Source organism: Hylobates moloch, unplaced genomic scaffold, assembly GCF_009828535.3.
Source record: "Hylobates moloch isolate HMO894 unplaced genomic scaffold, HMol_V3 SCAFFOLD_22, whole genome shotgun sequence".
NCBI lineage: Eukaryota > Metazoa > Chordata > Mammalia > Primates > Hylobatidae > Hylobates > Hylobates moloch.
In genome coordinates, this window is record NW_026652297.1 from 33,835,123 (window position 1) to 33,854,869 (window position 19,747).

The 19,747-nt window shown below is 40.1% G+C and overlaps 1 protein-coding gene across 1 annotated transcript in view; it reads right to left on the reverse strand.

Annotated features, from left to right (window-relative positions):
- The window catches only part of KIF13B (kinesin family member 13B), a 126,875-nt gene that overhangs the window by 60,262 nt on the left and 46,866 nt on the right, over positions 1-19,747 (reverse strand). Inside the window, exons 16-23 of the mRNA XM_032143565.2 lie at positions 17,910-18,056; positions 16,220-16,369; positions 15,815-15,943; positions 9,814-9,984; positions 8,090-8,247; positions 6,351-6,483; positions 2,988-3,134; positions 2,348-2,377 (exon numbers count right to left, since the gene is read on the reverse strand). Of these exons, the coding sequence (XP_031999456.1) occupies positions 2,348-2,377; positions 2,988-3,134; positions 6,351-6,483; positions 8,090-8,247; positions 9,814-9,984; positions 15,815-15,943; positions 16,220-16,369; positions 17,910-18,056 (1,065 nt within the window). The remainder of the gene's footprint in view (positions 1-2,347; positions 2,378-2,987; positions 3,135-6,350; positions 6,484-8,089; positions 8,248-9,813; positions 9,985-15,814; positions 15,944-16,219; positions 16,370-17,909; positions 18,057-19,747) is intronic.

Genomic DNA, 19,747 nt, shown 5'->3' on the forward strand with positions numbered 1-19,747 from the left:
GAAAATCATATTCAATGTAATGTCAAGATAATCTATCTGAAACTGATGCTCTATCTCACCTTACTCTACTATGCCTTGGAAAGGTAAGGTAGTATACAATAATTTCTTTATTGCTACCACCAGTTGACTGCACCCATCATTCAAAACAGCTATTTTCAGAATTTAAAGCATTATTTTCTAGAACAGAAAGGGCATTCTCACGTATCCAGAACCAGTTTTATTTCTAATGGCTTGGAGGTAGAGCTTTAAGCACCTGCAACAAAAATCTTCTAAAAGGTCTCTTTGCTGGCTAAAACCCATAAATAGGACTCAATAATCTTCCAATATGGCTGGGCGTGGCGGCTCACACTTGTAATCCCAGCACTTTGGGAGGCTGAGGCAGGTGGATCACTTGAGGACAGGAGTTTGAGACCAGCCTGGCTAACACAGCGAAACCCTGTCTCTACTCAAAATATAAAAAATTGGCCAGGCGCGGTGGCTCACACCTGTAATGCCAGCACTTTGGGAGGCCAAGGCAGGCAGATCACCTGAGGTCAGGAGTTCGAGACCAGCCTCCCCAATATGGTGAAACCCCATCTCTACTAAAAATACAAAAATTAGCCAGGCGTGGTGGCGGGTACCTGTAATCCCAGCTACTTGGGAGCTGAGGCAGGAGAATCGCTTGAACCCGGGAGGCAGAGGTTGCAGTGAGCCGAGACCATGCCATTGCACTCCAGCCTGGGCAACAAGAACAAAACTCCATCTCCAAAAAAAAAAAAAATTAGCTGGGCATGGTGGTGTTCACCTTGAATGCCAACTACTTGGGAGGCTGAGGCAAGATAATTACTTAAACCTGAGAGGCAGAGGTTGCAATGAGCCAAGATCACTCCACTGCACTACAGTCTGGGTGGTAGAGCAAGACTCTGTCTCCAAAACAAACAAAACAAAACAAACAAAAAACCACTTTCAATTTATATACCTTAGCATAATCAGAAGAATCTTTCAACTTTTGTAACTTCTACTTTCTATATGTCAACATAGGCTCTTGAAGACAACAACATGTAAATGCTTCTCTCACTTGTTTTTGTGCATTTTGTGGGGCGACAGGTAGGGGAAAGAGGGGATGGGGTTGTCATCAACAGAATAACAACCCACCAGTCAACACCTACATGAATATCAATCTTACCTCATTTCCTTTTCTAATAAGGTTACAAGACTGGGTAGGTCAGTGGAATGCTGCAGATATAGTGTGTCTGGACTTTACTAGGGCACTTAACCAAATAGCCTATGACATTGTTGTGGACAAGATGGAGAAACGTGCGATGCATCTACTTCAGTGAAATCACAGAGGACTCAAATATCACATCAAAGAACAGTGATTAATGTCAGCTTGAAAAAACTCTCTATTGTTATGCCATAGGACTCTGTATTTAACCCTATCTGATACAGTGTTTTTATCAGCGACTTATAGGAAAGCAGACATTTCTATCAAATTAGAATGATGCAAAACCAGGAAAGTGACTACACAGATGACATAATCAGGCTCCAAAGAGCCCTGACAGTCCTGAACGATGACTAACAGATGAAACTGCACAGACAGAAACAAAGTCTTGCAGGAGGTTAGGAAAAGAAAAGAAAGGAAAAAAAAAAAAAAAGATTCCAAATGCTGTATGATTCCAGGAAGTGGGGAAGAAAGATCTGCTTAAAAAATGCAAAATTCGGCCAGGTGCGGTGGCTCATGCCTGTAATCCCAACACTTTGGGAGGCCAAGGCGGGTGGATCACAAGGTCAGGAGTTCGGGACCAGCTGGGCCACCATGGTGAAACCCCATCTCTAGTAAAGATACAAAAACTTAGCTGGGCATGGTGGTGTGCACCTGTAATCCCAGCTACTTGGGAGGCTGGGGCAGGAGGGAAGTTGCAGTGAGCCGAGATCGCACTATTGCACTCCAGCCTGGGCAACAGGGTCACACACACAAAAAAACAAAAACAAACAAAAAAAATGCAAAACACCTAGTGTTGACTGAAGCTCAGAATGAGACAACTATAATAGGGGCAACGAGTAGTGACTCACTCAGGAGAGAAAATGTCCAGGGAAGAGCATCCAGAGAAACGGATCTTCAGGGAGCCTGGCTGGGGAACTCCAGGTTTGGAAAAGGATCTCAGTCATGAATGATTTCCCACTCCTAACACACTTTACGGCCTATGAAACAACACTCAATGTTCCCTATTCTGTTTTACTTTACAACAACAAAAAAATCAGTATGAATTGTTTAATCCTTAAATAACAGTATAGCCAGATCCAGGAATGTGTAATTATATACTTTAATCATGCTTATTTGAGATGAGATTAACAGGTGCTAAATTACCTGGTAGCTGTCCATGTCTTCCTCTTCCTCCTAAAAGAAAAAAACACATTAATAGAACTGAATTATTGATTTCTCCAAGAATCAGGCTATGCTACACATTCTGACTCTTACCCATAATTTATATTTTCCAATTGAATTAATATACTATTTCATCTCCCACCTACCCACACCCTCACTCTGGGTTTTACAGTTGTCAGGAAGTTGGAGCCGCTCACAGAAGAGTGAAGCACACTCATTTGACCTTTTCAGGAACCAGTGCAATGCTCTCCCTGCTGGGTTTATAGTCCCACTCGCCAGGGGAAATCAAACACCTGCTGGCAAATAGACTTTACAAGCCAGTAGGGGGTTTCTCCAGAGGGGTGGGGTGATGTTGAGGAGTTAATCACTAGCAGGCACTGTGGAATCTGTGGAGGCTGAGACGTTTTAACCCTCAGCTTGCCACCTACACCAGGGCAAAACCAGTAATACAGTCCGATGCAGTGATTCCACGAAAATGCAAGACACAAAAAAAGACAGCAAAGGTAAACAAAGAGATTCATGGAAAGAATTGTTCACAGAAAGCAGTTTTCGTACAGGTTCCAAAAGGCACTCTGGTCTGATTTTGTCTTTCAAGAAGAACATAACAGGTATAGAAACTTACATGGAAGGTCTCATGTGTTCTGGGGGCTCTGAGCGGTCTAACTTTGACACATCCAATGCCAACAGACAGTATACATTCTTCCATCAGTGGTAAAGTCCCAGATTCCTGCACCGACTTCACTTCGACGTGAACTCTCCGGGACTGCCCCTGGGTCACAGACAATTTAGAGTCTTAAAATCAGTTTCTTGATTTCCAAAAATTTGGTTTAGAGAGACCCCTACAGGCTGATGTTGAGAAAAATGTTTAATTCAGACACTGTAACCACACCTTATTGTTAAGCATTAAAATACAAATTTAAAAACTAATAGGGAAAAATCATTTCCCTTTTAAGTGAGCTAAAAAACACAATAAATATATGTTTACATATTCTTTCAATAAGAACTAACATTAAAAAATTCTAACAAAGGAAATGCAAACAGTTGGCCAATAAAAAAGTTCAACTTACTGATAATTAAATAAATACAAATTAAATTAAAGCATGATACACCTGTATTTTCACTTCCTAAATTGCCAATTATATTTTAAAAGAGGAATTTCCAATGTCCTACATTTATGAAACAATTTCATACACTGTAAGTGGGAATTTAAATTGGTGCAAGTTTTCTGCAAGGCAATTTGACTTAAAAATATAAGTTCCTTTAACCCAGCCATTCAACTTTCTAGAGAGCTAAGTAAATAATCATACATATACACAAAAAATCTTAAGCACTTTTAAGAACAAAAAAAGACACAAATTGAATGTGTAATATTTTATACATTCAATAACTTTATTATTTGCTTTATACAAAACAATAACTTTAAACTGTGAAACATATAATGAAACACTATACAGTTGTTAAAGTATTACTGTAGAAAAACATATGACATGTTAAAGTACCAGTAAATATAAATATAAATATAAAATCAGTAAATATAAAAAAATCAGTATTAGTAAATATATCAGTAAATATGTATAAAATTTGTATACAAATATATAAAATATAATTTACTGATATAGCAGTATATATCATTAATATAAATATGAATATATAATTATAAAAAATAATCAGTAAATATGATTGTTTAGACTGTTTATCATGTGAGACTTGGTATATATTTACAATGAAGTAATATTTTAAAAGAGAATTCACAGTATTCCCAAATTACTGACTTCAAACTTGGTTTATAAATTTTAGAAATGTAAAATAGCATTTGAAAAATGGAATTTAAATGTTCAATTGCAAGTCAATTACTCTTGCCCTCTTCTATCAGATTTTAGTTCCCAAGAGCTCTGCATGATCAGGAAAATCAGCTCAGGCAACCACTGATCCTATCAAGCTCCATTTGAGTGGTTGGGATACAGATGTTTTCTGATTTAATATCATCAAGGACTAAGCCTCAGATATTTTGTGGGAAAAGTCCTAAAGAAAATATTTTAATAGCCTAAACAGTTTTGTCATTTCAATTAGCTACCTTTTATTTGCTTAGTTTGCCTAAGCACTTTCCAAAGTGATCTATTTTGAATCTGTGCCTAAGTGTGAAGGGTGACGTGTGCACTTTAAGGGAAGATTCCTAAGGAGAGGGAAGAAAAGGAGAGAAAGGATCTGGCAGTGGTTTACTGTTCCACAGAAAAACGTTTAAAAGTACACTTAAACTATTAGACAGAACTTCTTGTCACTGCTCATATTTGACCATTTATTTCTACAAAAACAGCACTTTTCACATGGTTAAAGCTAATCAGTTGTCCTCTGCCACCTTCCTGTTCAAGAACAATACAACCCAATTTTCAAACATATTACATTCAAATGAGTCTAGCATTCAAGGCCCTCCGAAACCAGCTGCCACAAGCTTCTGCAACCTCTTCTCTTCCTGTTTTCCAGCTCTTTCTCCATATGACTTTCTATCCAAATGGACCTAATTTATGGCCTCTGTGTCTTTATGCTTGCCATTAAGTTGGTGCAAAAGTAATTGCGGTTTTTGCCATCATATAAGAAAAATCCTTTCAGAACTTGCATGATTTTTTCAGCATCAAGGTAAAGAGGCATATCCTTCAAAAAGCCCTTTCCTGATAAACCAACATTTCTTTGAACACTTTTAGTAAAGGGTTTCAGAAGTATGACAAATACTTAAATATCCAATTTACACTAAATCATAAATTATCCAGTCTTGCCTTCCAGTAGATGAATTTCTAAGGCTTCGAAGAAGATATATTTTTTTTTTAACGGATGCCTAGAGAAAGATGTTCTTCACACCCTTAAGATTTCTATTTTATGTGTATAACACATGCTTTCATTTAAACTAATCTCCTTTCACTTTGCTAAAATTTATTTGCTGGGGTCAGAGAACAAGTGTTTATCATCATACTCCTCTTAAAACATTCGGAAACTTCAGCATGTAAGCAAATGTTCTCTTTCCTTTAATTTTCTCTATTTTGCTTTGAATGCTTTCTACACTCATTTTCTAGAGCGATTCTAGTATTTTACTACTGTTTTAAAGTATGGAAACTCACAGAATATGGCAGTCTCCGAAACAATGCATTAAATTATAGCAAAAAAAAAAAAATCCAAATCCTATATACAAATTAAATTAAAAATTTCCCTCTCACAGTTGGCAGCACAGACTCTGTGGATGCATGTGGGGTTAAGTGGCCTCTCCCATATTCTTCTCTGCTCTGTGGCTTCTGGCATGTGTATCTACCCAGCTGCGTGTACTTAACACCTGGCATGTCAGGCCCTGTGCTTTAAACATGCATCTCTCTTAATCCTCACAGTAATCCTATGAAGGTGGTGTTATCATCATGTCTACACAACAGGCAAAGGCAAGAGGTTATTGAACTTGCTCAGGGATAGACAGCTAGGACACTAGAGAGCCAGAATTGAGCCCAAGCATTTTACAGTCTGAATGCTTATTATTTCTGGCATGTCACATAGCTTCTCCTTGTCTTCCTAGATGTTCTAAAGCTGTTTGATATGTTTGGTTTATGTCCTACAAATCAATTCTAAGTTTTCCTTTAAAGTTTATTTTTTTCTTATCTAACACTAACAGAACTGGTTTTTAAAATATTATAAATAGCAATATTTGGCTGAGAGCAGTGGCTCACACCCGTAATTCCAACACTTTGGAAGGCCAAGGCGGGAGGACTGCTTGAGCCTAGGAGTTCAAGAGCAGCCTGGGCAACAAAGCAAGATCTCTGTCTCTCTACTGTATTAAAAGAAAAAAAAAAATTAATAGCAATACTTGTGACACGAGATAGGAGAATTTTAACGTAAGAAATGGACTTGGCCAGTCTAGATTTCATTATTGCCAACATTTCCGCTAAAAAGAAGCCAATATTAAGCTTTCTGGCACCAAAGAATCTAATATAAACATTCACAATCTTGTTACCTGCCGGAGCTGGAAGATTCCTCCTGTTGGGACATCCTTTGCAGAAATCACTTCTACAGGGCAGTATTCACCATTCTCATTCTGTTCCAAGATTTGAACCCAGAATTCCAATTTCCTGGTCACTTCACTCCATCTAGGAAATAGGCGAAGTTCTTGGAAAATCATACATTTCTATTTCATTACAGGCAGCTTAGGGTCCTACGCACATAAGAATTAACAATGAAAATGACCTCCAGAGTAATTCAGAATGATCTGTAGTTCAGCGAGTACCATGCATGTACATACTGGCAAGAATAATGGAAAGCAAAGTTAAACTCACAATATCAGAACTAGAAATGGCTCCTTTACTTTGTTCAAAAAGATGTAATGACAAATCTATCTCAAAGCCATTACTCAAAAATTGGAAATTCGAATCGGATGTACAGAAGCAGCAAGTACATAGCCATAAAAAAAATACAACCAAACAAAATCATGTCCCTTGCAGCAACTTGGATACAGCATGAGGCTATTATCCTAAGCAAATTAATGCAGAAATAGAAAAGCAAAAACCCCATGTTCTCGCTTATAAGTGGGAGCTAAACACTGGGTATTCACAGACAAAAATATGGCAACAACAGACACTGGAGACTCCCAGGAGGTGGGGAGCAGGGAAGTGAGCAAGGGTTGAAAAACTACCTACTGGGTACTATGGTCACTACCTGAGTGACAGGATCAATCATACCCCAAAGCTCAGCATCACACAATATACCCAGGTAAACAACCTGCACATGTACTCCTGACAGGGGTGCAGACAACAGGGTTGTCTTTTCGTAGACAGACAAAGGTAGTGCCATATGCTTCAGTGATGTGCCAAGTATTTTTCTCAGGTCAGTAAGAGAATCAAGGAAAAAATCTCAAATGTTACTTTCTAATTTAGTATTTGCTAAACTATCTAAATGCAAAAAAGAAAAAGAAAATCTGGTTTTCATCTATAATTAGATGAAAAGCACAAACATATGCAATTTCATCAGTCCCTTTTAATGCTTCCTTTTAAGTCCACAAAGAAGCCTACCTCTTTCCAACACTGATGCCACTCCGAGCTATGAGCTAAAGACAACACTAGAGTGAATCTTGATCCATCCTCTCTACAGCTGATTAATTAAAAGTAATTCATAACGGTAAGTCACTGTTCTCCAAAATTCATTTCACTGTTTCTTCTTAACCAGCTACAAATTGAACTTTCTTCCATCATTCTCTGCAGTCCACTTCCCTAAGGAAGTTTAATTGTGTGATTAATACCCTGGAGACACTGCCATCCCTCCAGGGAACACTGGTCATGCTCAGAAAATAGTAACCTCTATAAATGGCAGTACTAATCTCTAGCAATTTTTAAAAATTATAAATGGAATCTAGCCAGGCATGGTGGCTCATGCCTGTAATCTCAGCACTTTGTGAGGGTGAGGTGGGTGGATCACTTGAAGTCAGGAGTTCAAGACTAGCCTGGCCAACATGGTGAAACCCCGTCTTTACCAAAAATACAAAAATTAGCCAGGCATGGTGTGCATGCCTATAATCCCAGCTACTCGGGAGGCTGAGGCAAGAGAATTGCCTACTCCCAGGAGGCAGAGGCTGCAGTGAGCCAAGATCGTGCCACTGCACTCCAGCCTGGGTGACAGAGTGAATGAGACTGTCTCAAAAAAAAAAAAAAAAAAAAATTACATATATACATAAATGGAATCAGATGAACATCTAATATTCACCTGTCCCGAAGACTACGTGTCTTTGCTTGGATGATTCCCAAATCCCACAGGGCGGGGTTTTTCCGGGGATCGTTTATTTTATGTCCATATACTTCAATTGCCAATGCTCCTTCGGAAAGATGCTCGATAAAGTCTTCGGTGATGTTAACAGAAAACTCCTGAAACACAATAGCTAATTACAGAAGAGCAAACTCTTTCTGGTAATCTTATGATTGTTTATACCAGACGTCACATACTTAATTATATCAGGGAAAAAAATAGAAAATGGAAAGTTTTAGTTATACAGAACTATCATCTAAAACCCATAATGGATGCTCAGATGGCAAAAGGTTTTTGACTTTAAACATAACTATAAATCTGAATTTTTTAAAACTTTTCACATCAAAAGTCTAGTATGTAAGACCACCTTTGCATTCTATTTTGTTAGCAATATTTTGGGAGCTATTTTTAAAAGCATAATTGTATAAAGTGTTACAACACCGATCTACAATGTGTTGATATAAAAGTTATATGCAATAAGGTAGTGTGCTGCAAAAACATTTTTCCCCACTTTTTAGAAAATTAACTATCTCTATTAGGAGAGTAAGGAAATAAAATCATTAGCACCAAAAAAAGACCTAATTTGTGAAAATTCTGCCAGCCTGTCCATCTTTATTATAAGATAGCACATTGCAATTAGGATTTAGCTCTAAAACAGTTTATTAAAGAAATCACAGAATCTCCTATCTCTGTTGTTGTCTCCCCCTCTCTATCTATCTTTAATGTAGTGAAGTATTTTGGTTTTAAACAGATTAGAAAGAGGCCTCTCTCTTGAAAGAGATGAAATGGATCAAGTGTGGTGCAGGAGCAAGAAAGACTTGGGGACCCAACAGTCCACATTCTGCTGGTCACCAGCCATGGACAAACCAGTGAAGAACTACTTTGGGCAAAATGACCTCTCTGATTTGTGTTTTCAGCTGGGAAGAAACAACAACAACAACAACAAAAAACGCACTATTGGCTGGTTTTTGTGGCTCATGCCTGTAATCCCAGCACTTTGGGAGGCTGAGGTGGGCCGATCACTTGAGGTCAGGAGTTTGAAACCAGCTTGGCCAACATGGTGAAACCTTGTCTCTACTAAAAATACAAAAGAATTAGCCGGGCAAGATGGCAAGCACCTGTAATCCCAGCTACTTGGGAGGCTGAGGCAGGAGAATCGCTTGAACCCAGGAGGCAGGGGTTGCAGTGAGCCAAGATCATGCCACTGCACTCCAGCCTGAGTGACAGAGCGAGACTCTGTCTCAAAACAAAACAAACACAAAAAAATGCACTATCAACAAAGATAACTATGGTGAGGATCCAAATGAAAGAATAACAAAGAGCTTCACAGAACATTCGGTGGTCAATAAAGTTAGTTCTTCTCTGTTACCTATGTTCACTTTCTCTAAAACACAAGTTTCTAACTGTTTTAGATCATTTCTCCAGTAACCTAATATAGGACATAGATTTTCTTTGGAGAAGAATATGCATATATACATACATATGTGTTTGCTTCTCATGCAAAAGTCACCTTTGGGTTGTGGAGGAGTATAGATGCATTGACACTTTTTAATCAATCCCCACACTCTACAGAAACTGCTCCAAGACATATACCGGCACAATTATTCAAAGAAACAAGGTTAATTTTCTGTTTTGTTTTTACATGAGTAATCTAAATGCTGACCTACTCCGGAAAACAAACTCACATTGCAATGATCAAAGACAACCATGCAGTGCGGCTCCTTGCTGACGGAAGAGGAGGAGGTGTCCACTTCAGGAGCGACAATCACCGGCTCCTGTTGATCCCAGAAGCTGTATTTGCAGAACACAAAGTGGGACAGATGCTGTGGCAACCCAGTAGCTTGGAGGATTTTAACCTGAAGGAAAAAGAAGGCTGTGTGTTTTGAAATCCGAGGGTTCCAACAAGCACTCAGAGTCAGAGCTGCAGGTTCCAGTCCCAGCTCTGTCACTAACTTAGGTGCTTATGATGTTTATGTTGGCCAAATCCCTTTCACCCTGAGACTGGACTTCTGCATCTGGGAAATAGTGGTAGCAATTATTATATTTAGTGAGAGGCTGGAAGCAGGGTTACAAGGACCTTGACTACAGAAGTGGACATTGTAAAGTCTAAGAACATTTAAATGTTAGTTTCTCAGAATATAAGCATCATCATCATCATTAATTCAGATGAAGAAAGATCTCAAACATCAGCACTCTTCAATGATACGAACTTGGCTAACCATGGATATGCCACAGAACAGAACAAGATTGTCAGGCACAGCGAATGAAGAACAAAATCAGTGTATGTGCCAAGAAACAGCAAATATCAAGGAAAGAGCAAAACACGGATTTGATATTTTAAAGTATAAAAAGGAACAAGGTTCTCAACTGAAAATGTTACACAATACTACAACATTGTTTGGGGGAACTTAAAAGCACCAGAAATGTATAATTTAAAGATGTGGGGGGAGAAGGAAGGGAAGTGAAGATGGTGAATGTTGACCATTTTCTGCAGCGTTTACGGAAAGCCTTCTCTATGCAGATTTGGGGGGAAGGCGTATCAAAGGAAGCGTGCTCTGGACCAGGAGGGCAGGGTGTGGTTGTAACAAAGTGCAACTGGAGATACATGTCTAATCAGACCCAAAGGCCCCAGAAGAAATACCTATAACAGTTTCTAAGCAGCCAAATATTCTTAATATTTCTTTTGGTGGGCAGCATTAGATTGGTTTTTTTTTTTTTGAGACAGGGTCTTGCTGTGTTGCCCAGGCTGGAGTGAGTGGCACAATCATGGCTAACTGCAGTCTCAATTTTAAGGGTTCAAGCCATCCTCCAGCCTCAGCCTCCCGAGGAGCTGGGACTACAGGTGTGTGTCACCATGCCCAGCTAATTTTTTTTATTTTTAGTAGAGATGAGGTCTATGTTTCCCAGACTGGTTTTGAACTCCTGAGCTCAAGTGATCCTCCTGCCTCAGCCTCCCAGAATGCTGGGATTATAGACATGAGCCACCATGCCTGGCTTGGTTTGATTTTTAATTTGGAGTTTTGGTGATAAACTGCAATATTCTAAAACTTCTCCTACTATGAAGAAAACGAAATCCTGAAGTCAGTTAAGCTAAATTCTGACTTTATAACTGATTAAACCAATTTTCACATGACTGAGCATTAATCATAAATCATATTTTTCACCTGGTCACTTTCTGCATGTTGTATGATTTAATCTACCTCCAGTAAATACATTTAATGAAAATAAATCTGAATATATGACATAAGAGTTCATGTAGTTCAGAAACCACAAACATAATCTTAACATTTCAGGCTATAATCCCAGCACTTTGGGAGACCAAGGATCACTCGAGGTCAGGAGTTTGAGACCAGCCCGGCCGACACGGTGAAACCCTAACGCTACTAAAATTACAAAAATTAGCCAAATGTGGTGGCACATGCCTGTAGTCCCAGCTACTCCCGGAGGTTGAGACATGAGAAGCGCTTCAACCTGGGAGGCAGAGGTTGTAGTGAGCAGAGATTGCACCACTGCACTCTAGTCTGGGTGACAGAGAGGGACTCTGTCTCAAAAAACAAACAAGCAAACAAACAAAAACACGTTTCAGGAAGTATTGATGACACACAAAATTACACAAACCAGATAATTTTATATTCTTCCATACTAGACATATAATGGGTGAGCAACAAACAGGAACCCCCATTATAATTCATCTTTTCTGTGATGTCAACAGGAGTTTGAAACACCTAGACAGCTACTTCCTGACAGGCTATGAAAGACAGATTGGCTGACATATTTTATTCTTCCAAACCAAACTGAGCAAACAGTACTCTGCAATTAATTTTTCCACAAAGTTTTTAAAATCCATCATTTTCTCATTAAATGTTTTTAAATATTTATATTATTTAAGGTGTGGCAATATGGCATTTGGGAAGATTACAAGATGTTGGAGTTACATCAAATAAATAGAATAAATATCTCGGCCGGGTGCAGTGGCTCACTCCTGTAATCCTAGCACTTTGGGAGGCTGAGGAGGGCGGATCACCTGAGGTTGGGAGTTCAAGACCAGCCTGACCAACATGGAGAAACCCCGTCTCTACTAAAAACACAAAAAAATTAGCCGGACATGGTAGCACGTGCCTGTAATCCCAGCTACTCGAGAGACTGAGGCAGGAGAATCACTTGAATCTGGGAGACAAAGGTTGCAGTGAGTTGAGATCATGCCGTTGCACTCTAGCCTGGGCAACAAAAGCGAAACTCCGTCTCAAAAATAAATAAATAAATAAAATAAATCTTGCCCACTTATCAGCTTGTGTGCTGGCTCAAATTACTTAAATTCTTAGTTTTCTTAGGCTTAGTTTTCTCCTAGGTGAAATGGGAATACCAGTAGCTACTTTACTCTACAGGGGTGAGACTGACCACACCAATGAAATGAAATGAAATGAAAGAGACCTGTAACACGTGTTTTTTTGGTTTTTTTTTGTTTTTTTTTTTTTTTGAGATGGAGTCTCGCTCTGTCACCCAGACTGGAGTGCAGTGGCGCGATCTTGGCTCACTGCAAGCTCCGCCACCCGAATTCACGCCATTCTACTGCCTCAGCCTCCCGAGTAGCTGGGACTAAAGGCACCCGCCACCACACCCGGCTAATTTTTTTGTATTTTTAGTAGAGGCGGGGTTTCACCATGTTAACCAGGATGGTCTCGATCTCCTGACCTTGTGATCCGCCCCCCTCAGCCTCCCAAAGTGCTGGGATTACAGGCGTGAGCCACCATGCCTGGCCCTGTGACAGGTATTGAGTAGATACATGTTCAATACATACTTCTTTGTGACTAAATTCCATCTGAATACCTTTTTTTCCATTCAAAATTAATCACAATTTTAATGTTAAAATAGACAAGAAACAAGATTTCATATGCTGAACTCTCATCTACAGGCAACCTCTCAGGAATGCAACTGCCAGGAATGAAGACTATCAGCCATAAGAAATGAACACAGGCTGTTTGGGTTTTGTGGGGTTTTTAAAAAAGTTTTTGCACACAAAAACTAAAACTACCACAAGGTGTCAGAATACCACAGACTTCAACTTGCAGCTGTTCAAGACAGAGGAGCCCAGGAATGTCTGCAGACACTGATGCTGCGCCCAGGTTTTAAATATACAAACTTTACTTCATATCAGTGAAAACATGAAGATGTTAACATGTGCATATAGCCTTGTTACAAAAAAACAAATCCAGACTTCTTTGGGGGCTAATTATACTCATCACCCATGATATCTTAACTGTCTCCAGGCTGGTTTCTTTTGTTTTTCTACCAGTGTTCTATTTATTGTCATATAGCTTATTTGTCCTCATCCTTTTTACATAAAAGGCCATTATATGCCAGTATATGGTCTCTAAAAACCACTTCCCACTGAAAGGAATCAGGTTCCTTGGGAAATGGCTGATTCCAGGTCTGGGACAGGAAATACACAAGATGAGATCAGAATATTCATCACACCAGAAAACAAGAAAGCTACCCCAGTCCAGGAAGGTTAGAGTTATGACAACAAGACTCAAGGGCCAACTGAAGTGGCTCCCACTGGCCAAAGATGGCAACATTTGTGTTTAAATACAGGTAGTGAATGCAACAGATAGACACACACCAAATACGGTTAAGTCCAAGAGTTCATAATCATGCTGTTAAGACTAAGGACAAAAAAACTAACTTGTCACATTTTGGAAAACCAATTCATTATTTTAAAAATTAGGCCAGATATGGTGGCTCACACCTGTAATCCTAGCACTTGGAGAGGAGGAGGCAGGTGGATCACTTGAGGCCAGGAGTTCAAGACGAGCCTGGCCAAGATAGCGAAACCCTGTCTCTACTAAAAATACAAAAATTAGCTGGGCATGGTGGCACAGCTACCTAGAAGGCTGAGGCGGGAGAATCGCTTGAACCCGGGAGGCAGAGGTTGCAGTGAGCTGAGATCACACCACTGTATTCCAGCCTGGGTGACAGGGCGAGACTCTGCCTCAAAAATAAAATAAATAAAAATTGTAAATAAAGGGAGAGATGGAACATTTATCCTTCCTTTTCTATACAAATTATCTCTGTAGAGCAAAACAGTTGGTAATAGGAAGATTTTCTCTGGAGAAAAATGAAATGACAATAGAATTATTGCACCATTCTTTTGTAACTCCTAACAAAATGATGCATCTAGGTAAGAATCATCAGTGGCTGATCATCCCTCAAAGACAAACAACTAGACAAGATGTGGCTCCTGATGGAAGAACACAGGCCACCACCTACAAAGCACCTTGGCTGCCTCCCTCCCCCAGGTAACACCTGTATACCTAACTACCAATTTTCAGCAAATGCATCTTAACATGCTAAGTAACACCAATCAGCAGAATCCAGACTATGGGAAACTGCAGGTCAACAACCCAGTTTCTACAATAAATGAATTGCAGGTTCAGTGAGAGAGGCAAAAAGAGAAAGCAAGCAAGTCAGACAGCACGAGCATACCAGGGCCTAAAGATTGAACGGACCCAAGAGACACACCAACCAAGACAATTAAGGAAACTGACGATTTTACGATATCAAGAAATTATTAATTTTTGACAAATTACTAATTTTGACAATTATGGTTATACCGGTTTAAGGACTTATTTTTTGAAGACACACACTGAACTATTCACAGATAAGATATGATGCCGGGGTGCGCCTGGGGTGCTAAGGGAGCGGGCAGCACAGAAGTGGCTGAGTGTATGAATGAAACAAGGTTGACCACAGGTGATAATTGTGGAGCAAAGGTCAATGGGGATCGGTAACACATTTCTCACTACTTTTATGTATGTTTGAGATCTTCCATTAAAAAACATGGTATTTTAATCTCATTTTAAGAAACCCATATTACTCGGAATGTACTACTTTTTTTCAATAATAAGGATAAATGTCCCAAGTGAGAAGTGCCCTTGTATGTTATTTTACTTTAATAGCAGAAGGTGATATTTGAGAGTTGCATTTACTAGTCCATCACCTTTAAAATGGGCCATTGTGGGGTCATCAACCCTATGTCTCTATCTCTGATCATCACATGACTCAAAGGAGCTGCCCTGAAATCAAGTACAATATAATAAAAATGAACCCTTCAGTGAATTAAGATTCCACCAGAAGCCCTCTCAATATACACGAAGCCTTACAGAAAGCAGTCCGACTCCAACAGCTCCAGCTTCCTGCTACCTTGTGGCTGCCATGTAACTTATTCCCTTCAACATCAGCTTCGATTCTAGAAATGTTTACTGAGAAAGAGGACTGCTTCTAGGATGAGCTATGAATTAAGAGTCAGGTTTAGGCTTTCTTCGCTTCACCTCACCTCCTTCTCACTTGTACATTGCACCTACGCCCCTTGCTTACTTCCTGTCCCCCAGCACCTTCTTTTTATAAGAACTGGTTCCTGCAGGGATTCTCAGCCACCAGCAGGTCTGGCTCACTAGCAGGTGTTTGGAAATGGAGGAGGCGATTTTGCATTATCATGAGTGGGGGAGGCTCTGCTCTACTTCCAAAATTTGAAAAGGAACGTAATACTTACCATCTAAAGACCTGCAGTTCTCAACATCAGCTATTAGGTTGGTGCAAAAGTAATTGTGATTTTTGCCATTAAAAGTAATGGCAAAAACTGCAATGATTTTTGTATCAACGTAATACTAGGATGAAGATGGGACTTACCATGCACACCAGTTTGTTCTCCTGGGTCTCCTTCTCAAAGGAGACCTCTGCCACCTCGTCGCCTCCTGCGATCCTTTCCCCAACATCACCACTGATTCGCATCACCTCCACGTGCAGCCGACCTGCCACCTGCAGCAATGGGGGAAGGCAGAAACATTTCTCCAGATTTGGTTCGTGCTCCCTCGAGATGACCTCTCTTCTCTTTTACAGTCAAGTTGTCAGGTTAATGCTGTATGGGAATTTAGAGGCCTAGTCTCTGACAGTTACTCTGCCCTCAGAGTCCTTGGAAACACAAGGTATTAATAAGACACGTTACTGACAAAAAATAGCAACAATATCCCATCACCACCCTCTTGTTTCTTAAACTGTTCTCTACAGGAAACAAGGCAGGAAGAGAAAACCAACCTCTCCTTTCTGGTTGATGATGGGAACCGCGTATTGTAACTTCACATCATAGAAAAGAGACTCGAGGAAGACATTGGCCACCCCAATGAGACTGTGATTTTCCTGCTCATCATAGAATGGATCAGCACGTTTGAAGTACGATCGTATTACCTGTAAAGAGATTGAGAACATACAACTTTAGAAAAACCAGTTACAATAAACGCATTCAACCTACTGCTTTTTGATGCACTCTAGGTCATTAAACTTAACTTTCATCATCCTGACTCTTGTATTTTTTAAGAGTAAAACATTCTAAAGTTTTTGCTAAAGCACAGCACTGCATTACTCCCACACATACTCTTCCTCATTCCCATTCACAATGGAGGTCAGCATCCTCCACCCATGACAGAGCGATCCCAGTAACAGGTCATTACTTTTATCAGCTATTCTCCTTTACATGGAAATCTTGCCACAAAATAAACAATATATGTTGACCAGAAAAAGAAGTAGAGTGTGCTAAACTACACTTCACCTTTCTTTTGGGGAAGACAGTCTTATCTGCTCTGCTTATTCCTAGCAAGTCATCAGATACAACTGCTGCTAATAAAAGGTGAGCCCTCACACCTATAATCCCAGCACTTTGGGAGGCCACGGCAGGCGGATCACCTGAGGTCAAGAGTTTGAGACCAGCCTGCCCCAATGTGGTGAAATCCTGTCTCTACTAAAAATACAAAAATTAGCCAGGAGCGGTGGTGGGTGCCTATAATCCCAGCTACTCGGGAGGCTGAGGCAGGCTTGAACCCAGGAGGCAGAGAATGCAGTGAGCCAAGATCGTGCCACTGCCCTCCAGCCTGGGTGACAGAGCGAGACTCTGTCTAAAAAAAAAAAAAAAAAAAAGAAAGGTGAGCCCTTATGGGAGTGGCTCTTTAGTATTTATTATTGTTGTTTTATTTCTAAGTTGAAATAGCAGAGGGGTACCAAAGGGACAAACATGTTTTAAGCAAAAACGTCACCTAACGATAAGAAACATTTTTATTGATTACAATCTGGAAAAATCATTTTTACAAAACAAAAGGCAAAGGAAGTAAACAACTCTATGCGGAAACAGGTCTAACGGTAATGAAAATATGTTCAGACATACGTAATATGCATTTCTTTTTTAAATACATATGAGTACACGGCTGATCTAAGTAAGAAAACCTGCAAGTTGAGGACAGAGTACCAATGTATAGCTTTATGGCATTTATGTTATGATCAAAACTTCTTCAAAAATGCTCCTCGTATTGTAAATATTAAGATACCACTGACGTTCAACTTACAAAACATATATTGTAGGTTTATTATCTGCAAGGTTAAACGGGTTGAGCAATGGGAGGAGAGACAAATAATGAGGCCTGGCCTCTGTCCTAAAGAGGTTCCCAGAGAGCACAGGAGACAGACACCCGCACACCAACAGAAGTCAGAACGGAAAGTGGAGAATTCTGCTAGAAATCTAAAAGACAGAAATGAGAAGAAAAAAGAAGATACCAGAAAGAGAGATTATTAAAATTGTTAATTTGCTAAACAATTTAGGGGATTAAAATAAACCTTACTCCAGAAATAAGATTATAATTTTGGAAAAAGAACAATTTTCCCCTGAAATGGGTAGGCTCATCCCAGCTTAGCTCCTTCCATAATTACCAATTAAGTGATTTTCTCTTAAATAACTTACTGGGTTATCTTCTTCACACTCTTTCCACTCCTGATAAAGGTCTCTCATATCCAACAGCCTGTTGTCCAGTTTTTCCAAAGACCAAATCTGCTTTCCTTTTCCTTTTCTTCTCACCTGGATTGCAGGCTCACTAAGAAGAGAGCCTCGCTGTAAAGAGAGTAAGAACGACCGTGAGAAACACACAGGCAGCGGGGAAGTCAAAGCTGAAAATTCCACCCCCATCAGTCAAATGTCATCACACCAAAACTCAAATGGCAATCATCCTTTAATCTGTTGATTACAAAGCTTCCCAAAAGTCTTACAAGCTATAACATAATACCTTCATACCCAAGTGCAATCAAAATCTATTTATAAACTTCAGTTTAAGTATAAACTTACATTAAAAATTTTTGGGGGGAAGTTGATGGGCATGGTGGTTCACGCCTGTAATCCCAGCACTTTGGGAGGCCAAGGCAGGTGGATAACTTGAGGTCAGGAGTTCAAGACCAGCCTGGCCAACATGGTGAAACCCCTCTCTACTAAAAATACAAAAATTAGCCAGGTGTGGTGGCACGTGCCTGTAATGCCAGCTACTTGGGAGACTGAAGCACAAGAATTGCTTGAATCCAGGAGGCAGACGTTGCAGTGAGCTTAAGTCTTGCCACTGCACTCCAGCCTAGATGACAGTATGAGACTCTCAAAAATAAATATATGTGTGTGTGTGTGTGTGTGTGTGTGTGTGTGTGTGTGTGTGTGTGTGTGTGTGTTAAGAGACAGCATCTCACTCTGTCACCCAAGCTGGAGTGCAGTGGCACATCATAGCTCACTGCAGCCTCGAACTCCTGGGCTCCAGTGATACTCCTGCCTCAGCCTCCCAAGTAGTTAGGACCACGAGTGCATGCCAATACACCCAGCTAATTTTGTTTGTTTTGCATAGAGACAGGGTCTTGCTATATGGCCAAGGCTGGTCTGGAACTCCTGGCCTCAAGTGATCCTCCTGCTTTAGCCTCCCAAAGCACAGGGATTATAGACATGAGCCACCACATTTAAATTTTGACTGTAGTTGGAAATGATTTTAAGTTTAAAACCCAAAGACCACATTTAACAGCAAGTTGAAATAAAAGTGTTTTATCCAGGCCACCATATGACCACAACGTATCAATGGGGAGAGAGAGAAAGTTTGCTGCAGTGTATGGGGAAGAACGTCCCTTTACCTCTCAGAGGGTGAATTTTGTTTTATTGTAATGGATGGCATCTTCATGGGGTATAAAACATGAAACACTTAAAAGAGTAAACTGAAAAGTCCCCAATTCACCCAAGTGGAAGAAATTAATGATACCAGTTTCCAAATATGCATTGTTTGGGTTTCTTATTAAGATCATACAGAACTAGATGGAGGCAGTGCTCACACCACATTATTACCGTGCCAAATGCCACTGAGTTGTTCATTTTAAAATAGTAAAGTTTGGCCAGGTGCGGTGGCTCACACCTGTAATCCCAGCACTTTGGGAGGCCAAGGCGGGCACATCACAAGGTCAGGAGTTGAGACCAGCCTGGCCAATATGGTGAAACTCCATTTCTATTAAAAATACAAAAATTAGCCAGGCATGGTGGTGGGCGCCTATAGTCCCAGCTATTCGGGAGGCTGAGGCAGGAGAATCGCTTGAACCCAAGAGGAGGAGGTTGCAGTGAGCCGAGATCGCGCCATTGTACTCCAGCCTGGGCAACAAAGCAAGACTCCGTCTCAAAAATAATAATAACAATAAAATTAAATAAAATAATAATGTTGTTATGCAAATCTCACCCCCCCCAAAGAAAAGTATGCTCTGAAGTTTTTCCAGCCTATAAGAGCAATGTGG